Genomic DNA, 13,351 nt, shown 5'->3' with positions numbered 1-13,351 from the left:
AGTAATTCTACCCAAAAGGTGTCCATGCTCTAGTTCCCTAGGGATGTTTGTATGTATGTGCATTTGTGTGTGTGTGTGCACACATGCTCATGCATGAGGTGTATGTTTCAGGTTTATATATTTCAGGAAAGAAGAATAGGTCACTATCTCTGGCTTATCAAAAATCTGTCCTATCATTTAGGACTTGTAACAAATATTACCTCTTTCAGAAATATTTTCTTTGTGTTTCTTTTATAGCCCTTATATTCTATATTGATAATAAATATTTGTGTATTTGCTTTATTCAGCAGTTAGAGTTTTTGAAGTTAGTTCCTTTTATACATCTTCTGCAGTACTTACCAAGGTTTTCTCATAAAAAAATTTGTGTTGAATTGCTTAGTATTATATGAAAGTACAAAAAAAGATCATATTTATGGGAGTTTGCAGAATTACAAAACTGTGAATGTATAAGGGTCATTTTTGTATAGCCAATAATCAAACGTCAAACAGACTAACTAAAAAACAAACTGGAGGACATATAAACAACTTGTGACTTTTTAAAGTCATTACCATCTTTCATGAGATAATTATCTTCCGATGGTTTGGCTCAGCTGTGCCCTACTATTTGCTCTTATTCGCCATTAAGGCCTCACATATTATTTATTTTCCTTCTGTAGTATTTATGCAGAAAGGCAGCAGTGTAAGCTCCCTTGCCTGTGATTCTTCCCACAGATAATAGAAAATAAATTGCAATTAGATTTTTGTAATTGCATATAATTAACTCAAAATGAGCTGTTAATTATAAAAAATATGTTTTCACTTTCTCATTATCTCATTTATTTTAGTTCCAAATTTTTAGTGCTTCACTTGAGTAAGTTTAATATTTTAAATACACAGAGTATTTTTAATACTAAGAGAGTTTAAATCTTCAAATAAACAAAATTTACTCAAAATTAAATTTTACCTAGGGAGTTCTACTGTTAAAGTCAAAGAGCCTACAAGGTAGAAAGAGGGCCATTCTCATAGCCATTCTTGATTGTATTTTCTAAAATTAGTAGGCATTTTTGTTTAAATAATTTTACAAAGGCTGCTCGAGGCTCTGCGATATTCTCCCTGGACGTATCTCTACCTCTTCCTGGGGTTAGTGGAGACAACATTATTTTCATAGCCAATGGAATCAAGGCAACATTAAATTCATTGTCTTTACTTCTTTTAACCTCTTATTAGATTACGGGCTGTTGAGAATTCTTGGTTTGCCAATGACTGTCAGAGTTTGGAAGCAGTTGCCAGAGTTTTTTCAAACTCTTATAATGTATAATAACTTTTTGAAAGGTCTATATTCTTATCAGAGGCATATTAGGAAATATTTTTGGAAGTGGTATATATTATCTTTGTTATAATTTTAGACATTATTTTTATCATAATTATTATTAAAGTTTAGGGCCTACTTGCCCGGATACCCTAAACCTAAACCATGTTCATCTCCTTGACAGGAGCACTAGTTTTTAAAATCTCATGGTTTCTCAGTTAAGTATGAAGGGAGAGCATTTACTAAAAAAGATAGTAATAAGGAGAACATCTGGGAGGAAGACAAAGAGATACTTGAAATATCCTCAAGGGAATATATAATAAGAAATCATCAAAAGATGATGAATAAGAAGTATTACATTCAGAATACAGAAATTCCTTCGAATTAATAAGATAAACTACCTTAAATGAACTACTCTCAGAAAAGTAAAACCAAATAGCTAATAAAAACAACAAAAAAGAATAGTTCCAGATGACTGACTTGAGGTGGCCAGCACTCGCCTTTTCCACAAAGAAGGACCAGGACAGCAAGTAGATATAACCACACGTCAAATGGTAGGAGAGAACAGTGGAATTCAGCAGAGACATGACTAAAGCATGGAAGAAGAGAAGCAAAGCAACTGGCTTAGCCAGGATCAGCTCATAGCCAGGAAGAACTCCCCATTGGAGATAAGGGGTAAACAAGAGATCCCCAGAGGTCCACAATCCCCATGAGCTCCTGCAGTCCTCACTATGGGAGAGCCCCTCAGTTATCTTGGGCTCTGAGACTAGTACAGGGAGCTGCCTGGAGTCCATGCAAGGACACTGTTCCAGAGAGGGAGTTCACGCTGGCTCCTACATACCCTGCCAGACCCAAACAGCTGCAACTCAAGGTCATTTTAGGAGTCCAGCTTACAACAAACTACATCCTATCCTAGGGCCCAATAAGCCCATTATCTCCACTTCCCTGGAGCCCTGCTGACCCCCCTCCACATTCTTCCAATGGGCTGGGGAGCGATGCTGGCTAAACCCTCCTATATGGGTGGGTCCCCAGCATTCTTGCCCACACACTGATGTACATCCTAGGGAAGCCGGGCTCGGTGGCTCAGCCTGTAATCCCGCGCCTTTGGGAGGCTGAGGTGAGTGGATGGCCTGAGCCCGCGGGTTCGAGACCCGCCTGGGCAGGCGAGACCTCATCTCTACAATAAATCAAAAAATCAGCCGGGCGTGGTAGCGCGTGCCTGTAATTCCGGCTACTTGGAAGGCTGAGGCGGAAGGATCGCCGGAGCCCAGCAGGTCGAGGCTGCGGTGGCCGGGAGCGGCCACTGCACTCCGGTCTGGGCGACAGAGTGAGACTCCAACTCAAAAAAACAAAGCAAACAAACATCCTAGGGAATGAGCAGTGCAGCACACCAGGGAAGGTGCAAAGGAAGCTGAAGCATGTGCTCTTAAGAGCTTGAGCACCTTCTGCCCAGGGCTGCTGCACTGACAGCAACCCCACCCTTTCCAACGGTAGAATCACTATACAACTGCACATGCCTTCAGGGGTCCTCGCTCACTGGCACACCATCTGGGACCTGAGGACAGGCCCACCCACCCACTGCCACCAACACCTGAGCACACCATCCAGTAGCCTAGGAATTGAACCACTCCACTTGCTATAGCCAATGACCACATGCTCCATTGGGGACTTGAGGACAGGCCCACTTACTCTGCTGCTGCCAGTGCCCAAGTATATCATCCTAGGTCCTAGGGATTGACCCATCCTACCTGCTGCTGCCTGTGCCCACACATTGACAGGCCCTACCCATCAACTGCTACTGCCACAGACACCTGAGTGCACCATGTAGGGACTTGTGGATTGACCCATCCCATCTGTTGTAGCCACTTGCCCACATACATCATTGAAGGGCCTGAGGACAGGATAATCCTACACAGAACGGCTGCTGCTGACAGCACTTGTGCTTATCATCTGGGGGTTTGGAGATTAACTCACTCCACCTACCACCCCTGGCACCCACATCTACTCGTGGGCGCCTTAGAGTGGGCCCTCCTTGCCCATCACCACTACTCACACATGCTATCCAGGGGAACGAGGATTAATCCATCCTACTTGCCACTACTGGTGGACACATATGTCCACTACTGGTGGACACAGGCCTATTCTGTCCACAACTGACAATGACATCCATGTCCCAGGACCCACACACAATACCTGGAGGCCTGAAGATTGACTTAATCACTACTACTGCCACTGCCAATGCCATGGTGCCCAGGGGCCCAAGGACCCACCTGCCTGCCTGGCCTCTGTTGCCACCACCAGCATCTGAGCAAGCCACTTGGAGGGCTTGAGATTTTGCCCACTCTGATCTGCCACTGTTGGTGCCCATGTATATCATCAAGTGGCCCGAGACTGGTATGCCCAGCCACCACCCCTACCAGTAAATAAAGCTCACCACAGCTTACACTAACACCCTTAGCCTAATCCACAGAGGAACTGACAGACACCACTGACAGTTATTTCAGCCAAAGAAATTGTATAAAGACTACAGAAATGCACCCAACCAGAATCAAAACCAAAGCACCCTATTCAACCAACACTTCAGATGCATATATACAAAAAGTCTTTCCTTACAACAGCCAGTCTATAAAATTGGAAGAAGTGACTGTTATACCAGATATGCACAGATATCAATGTAAGTGCATAAGAAATATCAAAAAGCAAGGAAACATGAAATCTCCAAACAAATACAAAAATTCTTCAGCAGCAGAGCCCAATGAAAGGAAGTCTATAAAATGCCTGGAAAAGACTTCAGTAATCAGATTGAGAAAAAAAATTTCTGAACTTGAAAACAGGCCTTTAAAATAACCCAGTCAGACAAAAAACAAAGAAAGTCTATGTGACATGGACACCATAAAGACCAAATATTTGAATTTTAGGAGTTTGGGGTTGAGAAGAGATGGACAAAAGCATAGAAAAATTATTTAACGAAATAATAGCTGAAAACGTCCCAAGTCTTGCAAGAGATATAGGCATCCAGATATAGGAAGCTCAAAAATCCCCAAATAGATTCAACCCAAAAAGGCTTTTTCCAAGGCACACTGTAATCATTATAGACTGTCAAAAGTTAAGGACGAAAGGAGAATTCTAAAAACAGCAAGAGAAAAGCATCAAGTCCCAGATGAGGGAATCCTTATTAGACTAACAGTGAATTTCTCAGGAGAAATTTTACAAGCCAGGAGAGAATTGAAGTGCTGATGAAGGAAAATTGCCAGGCAAAATACTGTACCCATCAAGCTATCTTTCAAAAATGGGGAAGGGAAGATAAAAATCTTTCTCAGACAAGCAAAAGTGGAAAAAGTTTATCCTGACTAGACCAGCCCTATTAGAAATGCTTAAAGGAACCCTACATCTGGAAATGAAAGGGCGATATTTACCATCATGAAAATACACATAAGTATAAAACTGGTATGTGGTAGAGCAGTACACAATTGAGAAAAAGAAAGACATCAAATGTTACCACTATAAGAAAAGAATCAACAATTGTAATGATAAGAAAAAAGGAAGAGAGGAACAAAGGGTGTACAGAACAATAAGAAAACAATCAACAAAATTATAGGAGTAAGTCCTTACTTATCAATGGCCTCCTTGAATTTAATCAGTTTAAATCCCCCAATGAAATATCTCTACTGGAAACAGATTACCAAAGCAAGATCTGACTATATGCTGCCTTCAAGAAACTAACTTTACCTGTAGAGACATATAATATAAACTGAAAATGAGGAGATGGAAAAAAATACTTTGCATAAACAGAAGTCAAAAGAATGCAGGGATAGTTATTCGCAGACAAAATAGACTTGAAGAAAAAAACATAAAAAGACAAAGATGGTCATTATATAATGGTGTAGAGATTAATTCAGTAAGGGGACATAACAACTGTAAATATATATGCAACAAAGCCAAGTGCGGTGGCTCATACCTGTAATCCTAGCACTTTGGGAAGCTGAGGAGAGAGGATTGCCTGAGCTCACAGGTTCGAGACCAACCTGGGCAACATGGCGAGACCTCATCTCTACAATAAATCAGAAAATTACCTGGGTGTTGTGGTGCACACCTGTGGTTCCAGCTACTTGAAAGGCTGAGGCGGAAGGATTGCCTGAGCCCAGCAGGTCAAGCCTGTAGTGGCCATGAGCATGCCACTGTACTCCAACCTGGGTGACAGACTCTAACTCAAAAAGAAGAAGAGAAAAAAAAAAGAAAAGAAAGAAAAAAAATATATATATATATGCAGCAAACACTGTGTACTCAGATAGATATATAAAGAGTCAAAGAAAGAGATTCCTGAGTATAATAATAGTTGGGGACTTCAACACATCACTTTCAGCATTGGACAAATTATCTAGATAGAATATCAACAAAAACATCTGACTTAACTACACTATATACCATATGAACTTAATAAACATTTGCAGAACCTTTCATCCAACAGCTGCAGAATATGCATTCTTCTCATCAGCACATAAACATTCTCCAGGATAGACCATTCCCTGTGTTAGATCATAAAACAAGTTTCATCAATTTAAAAATGTTGAAATTGTATCAAGTATTTTATCTAACCACAATGGGATAAAACTAGAAATCAATAACAAGAGGAACTTTGAGAATGGTACAAACACATGGAAATTAAACAACGTGCTCCCACATGAACATTAGGTCAAAGAAGGAAATCAAAAAATTTTTTTAAATAAATGAAAACAGAAATGTAACATACCAAAACCTAAGGGATACAGTAAAAGCAGTGCTAGGAGGGAACTAGAAAAGCAGCACTAAATGAAATAGAGACCAAAAAAGGCCTCAAAATATAAAAATGTTATTTTTAAAATACACAAAATTGATTTTTTAGCTAAAAAAAGAGAAGACCCAAATAAATGTCATAAATGAAAAAGGAGACTTTGTAAGTGATACCACAGAAATATAAAGAATCATCAGAGACTATTATGAACAACTATATACCAGCAAATTGGAACGCCTGTAGGAAATGGAAAATTTTCTGTACATATACAATGAATTAAAATTGAACCAGAAAGAAATTGAAAATCCAGACAGACCAAAAATGAGTAACAAAACTGAATCAGTAATAAAAAGCCTCCCAACAAGGAAAAGTCCAAGACTGAGTGGCTTTACTGCTGAATTCTATCAAACTTATAAAGAAGAACTAACACCAATGCTTTTCAAACTATTTCAAAATATTGAAGAAGAAGGAACTCTTCATAACTCATATACAAAACCAGCCAAGGACACAACCAAAAAAGAAAAGTACAGATCAATAATCCTGATAAACACAGATGTGAAAATCTCAAGAAAACACCAGCAAAGCAAATCCAACCACACATTAAAAAGATAGTATACCATGAGCAAGTGAGATTTATCAGTGATGCAAGGTTGATTCAACATATTCAAATCATTAAATGTTGTACATCATAGCAACAGAAAGAGGGACAAAAACTAGGTGATAATTTTAAGGCATCTTATAAAATCCAACATTTCTTTATGACAAAAGTTCCCATATATGACAGAACCACAGTTAATATCAAACTAGATAGAGAAAACCTGAAAACGTTTTCACTAAAAATTGGAACAAGAATACAAGGATGCCCACTCTTGCTACTCTTATTCAACATAGTAACAAAAGTCCTAGCCAAAGCATCAGGCAAGAGGAATGAATAAAAGGAACAATTTGATTTCCTCTTTTCCAGTTTGTATGCTGACAGCATGATCTCATATACAAGGAAACCTAAACACATCACTAAAAAACCTCATAACTGATAAACAAATACAATAAAGTTGTAGATACAAAATTAACATACAGAAATCAGTAGTTTCTATATATGAATAGTAAGCTAGCTGAAAAAGAAATCAAGAAAGAATTCCCACTTACAATAGCTACAAAAATGAATAAAATACCTAGATGGAAATATATTCAAAGAGGAAATTTATTCAAAGACCTCCACGATGGAAACTATAAAAAGAAACTAAAAGAAATTGAAGAGAACACAAGTAAATGGAAAGACATCTGTGCTCATGATTGGCAGTATTAACATTGTTAAAATGACCACACTACTCAAAGCAATCTACAGGTTCAGTGCAATCCTTGTCAAAATACCAATAATGTTCTTCACAAATAGAAAAGAAAATCCTAAAGCTTATATAAAACAACAAAAAGCCCTGAGTAGGCAAAGCAGTACTGAACAATAAACAAAACTGGATACATCACCTACCTGACTTCAAATTATACTACAAAACTATAGTAACCAAAACATCATGGTTTGATGTACCAATATACAGTAAATCCCCTACATATAAGCAAATTCTGTTCTGAGAGTGCATTTGTGAGTCCAATTTACTCCTAAGTCCAACAAAGCCAGCCTCGGTACCAAATTAACACAATCAGCGGCATTGTACCAGCTACATCACTGCTGCTTGTATGCTTGCTTCCAGACACCCTGGTCTTGAAATAAAGATACTGTACTGCTTGTACTCTGTACAGTACCTTACAGTAAAGTACACAAAGCACAGCCACTTGTAGAGGATGCATGCATATGACAATATACACCAGACATGTGAATCAACTTATGTGATTGGATATGCGAATGCACATTCGCATCTTTGAAGTTAACAGTTTGAAGGTTCATATGAAGGAGCAGACTACTATAAGAGCAGACACATAAACCAGTGGAACAGAATAGGGAATCTGGAAATAAATCCACATATTTATAGCCAACTTATTTTTGACAAGGCGCCAAAAGCATACCTTGGGGAAACAACAGTCTCTCTAACAAACAGTGCTAGGAAAACTGGATATGCATATGCAGAAAATGAAACTAGACTCCTGTTTCTCACCATATACAAATATCAACTCAAAATGGATTAAAAATGTAAACATGAGACCAGAAACTATAAAGGTGCTAGAAGAAAATATAGGGGAAATGCCTCAGGACATTAGGTAAAGATTTTATGACTAAGACTTCAAAAGTACAAGCAACAAAAACAAGACAAATGGTTTTTGCACAGCAAAGAAAACAACAGAGTAAAGAAACAACCTGTAGAATGGGAGGAGATATTTGCAAATTACTTATTTGACAAGGGACATCCAGAACACACAAAGAACTCAACAATCCAACCACTAACAAAACAAGACAAAAGAAACCCACAAATAATTCCATTAAGTGGAAGAAAGATCTGAATAAACATTTCTCAAAAGAAAATATCCAAATAGCCATCAGATATAAAAGAGCTATAACCAAAAAGATAAAAAATAGCAAATGCTGGCAAGAATATAGAAGTATAAACTGTTGGTGGGACTGCAAATTCATACTGCCGTTTTTTAAAACTATAATATAGAGATTTCTCAAAAATACAAAAATTGAACTACCATACAATCCAGCAATCCCACTATTGGATATTAGCCCAAAGAAAAAGAAATCAGTGTATGAAAGGGATACTTGCACCCCTATGTTTATTGCGTGTTTATTTACAATAACCAAGACATGGAATCAGTCAAAGCATTCATCAGCAGATGAATGGATAAAGAAAATGTATTTTGACATAATGAAACACTATTCAGCCATCATAATGAATATAATTTTGCATTTGCAGCAACATGGATGGAACTGGAGATTATTTTGTTGAATGAAATAAGCCTGGCATAGAAAGACAAATATTGTGTGTTCTCATTCATATGTGGGAGCTAAAAAGGTGGTTCTCATGGAGATAGAGAGTAGAATGATGATTACCAGGGTCTGGGAAGGAAGAGGAGGGAGTGAAGAGAGATTGGTTAATGGATACAAACATACAGTCAGATAGAAGAAATAAGTTCTAGTGCTTAGTAGCACAGTAGGGTGACATGACTATAATTAACAATAGTTTATTTTGTGTGTCCAAATAGCTAGAAGAGATTTAAAATGCTCCCAACACAAAGAAATGATAAATAATTGACGTGATGGATATCGTTAAGTACCTTGATTTGGTTATTACACATTGTGCTCATGAATCAAAATAATCACATGTACCCCATAAGTGTATGATTATGTATCAATAAAATAATTTTAATAAATTGACAAAATTTTTAAAAATTTTTAATTATATCATGTGTCAAAAAGGATATGAGGAAACAGGTACTTTCATACACTAGTTGGTAGTAGTGCAAATTGCTAGAGCCACTTTGAAGGCCAGTCGGCAATATCATTTTATAATTATTTCCAGTTATCAGTCAGAGCTGGCATAGCAAGTTCTTTCTGGCTATCTCCCCCTTCCTTCTAACTTCTCTTCAATTATTTTCTCTTTGTAACCCACTGATAACCTGTTGGCCTAAAGAATTGCTCATGCAAAAAAAGAGAACATTTCTCCAATGTCTCTTTCAAAGTTCTTTAACAATGTGACTGATTAATGTGAGTGGGCATTGTTGTTATTTTCTATATACACTCTAGAAAGCATCAGTAAAATTGAAAAATTGGGTTCAGAGACATCCCAGTAAGAGTACTACGAAAATAAAATGAGTAAAACATTTGCTGTTAGTTGGATGTTACGTAGCTTTCATAATAGAGTTTCAGGAGTTGGACAGGAGCCTTCCTATAGGCTCTCAAATCCTTTTTAGTTACAGTGTAAACAGCTGTTTCCTCTTTCAGTACTTTCTTTGATACCCATTTGTCAATGGAATTGCCAAATGACTCACAACAATTGCACTTCTAGGTAATGTACATCCACACAAAGTCTTTTGTATGAGTATTCATAGTAGCAGCTTCATTCATAAGAACTGAGAAGTAGTAACACCCCAAATATCCAGCAACTTGTGAATGGATAAACAAAATGATGTACATCCATACTATGGAATATTTCACAATTTAAAAAATTACTAATATATGCCACAACATAGATGAACCGTGGAAACATACTGTGATTCCATTCATATGAAATGTCCAGAAAAGGCTAGTCTGTAAATAAAGAAAATAAATGAGTGGTTGCCCAGTGCTGGGAATGGGAACTGGGAGCAACTGTCAGTAAGGGTCTGAGGTTTCTTTTTGGGGTGTTGCAGTAATCTAAATATGGATTTTAGTGGTAGTTGGACAACTCTAAGCTTACTAAAATCACTTTAAATGTGTGAATTTTATGGTATATACATTATATCTCACTAAAACTTTTAAAAATTTCTTGTTTTTAGTGTTATTCAAAATTCAAAATGAATTAAATGTCACTAAGAACAAATGAAATGATACAAAGCTTTGCTTGCTTCAGGCATCAGCTTTCAGCTTTCAGATGTCCTTTCCTCCTCAAGATTGTCCTGCGCATTCACCCTTTATACTAGTTGGGAATTGCTTTTATTAAAATAAATCCTCTAAGATTCCTTGTCAGAATTTCTTTCTGTATCCATAACAATTGTAATGATAAAATAAGTTGAAATAAGTACTGTTTAAATTCTATTTATGCAGCCTATGTCCTGGTGAATGATCATTTTTAAGAATTACATGTCATCAATAATTTTTAAAAAGATGAATTTCTGCTGGGTACAGTGTCTCACACCTGTAATCCCAGTATTTCTGGAGGCCGAGACAGGCAAATTGCTTGAGTTCAGGAGCTTGAGCTGTGATTGTGCCACTGCACTCCAACCTGGGCAACAGAGTGAGACTCCAACTCAAAAAAAAAAAAAAAAAAAAAAGATAAATTTCTAATAAATATATAATTTATTAAATTTATAATTCTGATAATATAGCATATGTTAAATATAGAATTTATTAAATTGGCTTTTGAATTTTTCACTGTAAGCAATAAAGCAGATGGTTAGTTCATGACCAGTCTGATGCCTGCACCCTCCACACCTTGGCTTGATCTTACATAGCTTTCAGGATCCAAGCTTTACTGTTACAGCTCATGCCCAGGCACCTCCTCTATTCTTGCCACAAACACTGGTTTTAAAATGATAACTGATAGACTACTTTGCAGATTAATGGCACTCAAATAGGAATAGAAAACCTACCCCCGCCATAGATGGCACAGCATATCCTTAGAATTTGCTTCTTCATGTGTAATAGCTCCATGGTTTTGACTCTAGATAATTTTTTTTTTTTTCTGGAACCAAAATCGTCCTTTATTCTATATCATTCTATTTGAGTTTTATTATTTTTACACAAGAACTGTGAAATGCTTAAGATACAAACTAGCAAATAAAAAATGAAACGGAATCTCACTACAGAAAATACATTTAGTAAATTAAAGCCAAGCCCAAAGATCTGAGGAGATTCAAGAGAGCAAGACAAGCCATAACCAGTCTGGAAATACCCGAGGAGCTACTCTTTTGAGTCATATTCTCCTCAGCTTCCAGTGACCATTCAGTAAGCACATCCACCAAGAAAGGCTAGCAAAAGCCTTGGTGTTTTAAATATTAACAAATGTAGACTTATTTTGTCCTGTACAAAGTGCTAATTTCAGTAGCTCCATTAAGATAGAGAGTATCTGAGAAAAATCATTAAAGGCAATGTTCATTCAATTCAAATACTGTTAGACGCAGTTGACAGCATTTTACTGCTAGTGTTTTAAGTCTGCACAGGCAGTGTCCAAGTATTTCATAGCTAGTTTCTTAAACTAAAGGGAAAACCAAGTAAACTCCAAGTGCTTATCATAAGCCTATCCAAAATACCCTTATATTAGAAACAGCTATTCCAAGGTTAACAAGCTTCTACGGGCCTCAAATAGGCCACTTCCAGGGAGTCTAAGAACTACAGCCACCTACAAGTATCAAAGTAAAGACAGCTAACTATGTCACAAGCCACCTTTCATGCTGAGGCGATCACTGGCCATCTGTTTCCAAAGCGTCAACAGTGTGTGCAGCAGAAGGACGGTCCTTAGGGTCTTCGTTCGTGCACACCGAAAAGAGTTCGATGACTTTCTGGTACGATTCATCCAGTTCTTCCATATTAACGGGCGGCCTCGTTCCCAAAGCTGCGTAGTATGCTTTGTCATCAAAGTCACTTTCATCAAAAGTTTCATCTTCATCATCGTCGTCCTCATCATCTGGAAGATTAATGTGTGGAATAGATAAAGTCATCATTTTCCACAGAGCAAGACCAAAAGCAAATATGTCTGCCTTGTCAGTAATAACACCATTCTCCTCTAAAGCTTCCTTGGGTTTCCATGGCTCTGTGCCAATGTAGCAGGCCTCAGGGTTGGTCACAGTCATATTTTCATCCAATGGTAGAGAGACTCCTACATCACAGATTTTAATTGTTTCAAAATCAGCTTTAATTACAACATTTGAAGACTTGATATCTCCATGAAGTAGTTTCTTTTCTTGGTGCAAATACTTTAGCCCTCTTGCCATATTCAAAGCAACTTTTAAAATTAAGGCTGCTGGAAAAGGAGCTCGGCTGTCTTTATTCCGCTCTTCTATTAAGTCGTTTAGAGATTTCTCCCCTCCATATTCCATAGCAAGACACAAAGTACCGTCACTGGCTTCGGTAAAAGCACGATAACCTACAATGTTTGGATGATGAAGGTTTTTCAAGATCTTAGCATCATCAATTAGTCTTTTTTGATACACACTCCGATAATGATCATTACATATAGGATTAATCTTTTTTACAGCCCAAGGAGAATGAGACAAACCTCTTGGAGATCTTTTCATTAGGTGAACTTTTACCCCAGTACCAAAGCCGAGCTTCTGCATAAATGGAGAAGCAGGGATATTTATACATGGAGTTGAACATAATACAGATTTCTTTGTTTCAGATAATTTGCTTGGTGTCTTGAAATTACTGTTCCCTTCCATTTAAAACCACTCTAAGTCCCGAGGCGCGCCCTGGGCGGGAAAAGGCGGGAGACAAAGGCCGACGCCCAGGCTCTCTGGAGAAGCGGTCCCGACGAGCCCCGCGGCCGCCACAGCGTCCCAGGCGCCACCAACACGCGCGCTCCGGAGCGGCTGTTGCGACCCTCTAGATAATTTTTAAATCAGATTTGTCCATAGTTAATTTGTAGGAGAAATATTTTTTAAGTGGCAATTGATACATTTTCCGTGTTGGATTATCTGACTGCATA

At 37.9% G+C, this 13,351-nt stretch overlaps 1 protein-coding gene and 1 pseudogene across 2 annotated transcripts in view; one reads left to right on the top strand and one right to left on the bottom strand.

The window, feature by feature from the left end:
* Window positions 1-1,297, top strand: part of KIAA1328 (KIAA1328 ortholog) — a 195,104-nt gene extending 193,807 nt beyond the window's left edge. Inside the window, exon 9 of the mRNA XM_008055517.2 lies at window positions 1,207-1,297. Within this exon, the coding sequence (XP_008053708.1) occupies window positions 1,207-1,297 (91 nt within the window). The remainder of the gene's footprint in view (window positions 1-1,206) is intronic.
* Window positions 1,298-12,107: 10,810 nt separating this feature from the next.
* On the bottom strand, window positions 12,108-13,098 carry LOC103257816 (annotated as a pseudogene). The gene has a single exon (XR_002481829.1). The product of XR_002481829.1 is annotated as a lymphokine-activated killer T-cell-originated protein kinase pseudogene (transcript).
* Between the last annotated feature and the right edge of the window lie 253 nt (window positions 13,099-13,351).

The sequence above is a fragment of the Carlito syrichta genome, unplaced genomic scaffold, assembly GCF_000164805.1.
Source record: "Carlito syrichta isolate Samal-C Ts95f unplaced genomic scaffold, Tarsius_syrichta-2.0.1 Scaffold301868, whole genome shotgun sequence".
Classification (NCBI taxonomy): domain Eukaryota; kingdom Metazoa; phylum Chordata; class Mammalia; order Primates; family Tarsiidae; genus Carlito; species Carlito syrichta.
The sequence above is the reverse complement of the archived record's forward strand: the minus strand, read 5'-3'. Positions and strand labels throughout refer to the sequence as shown.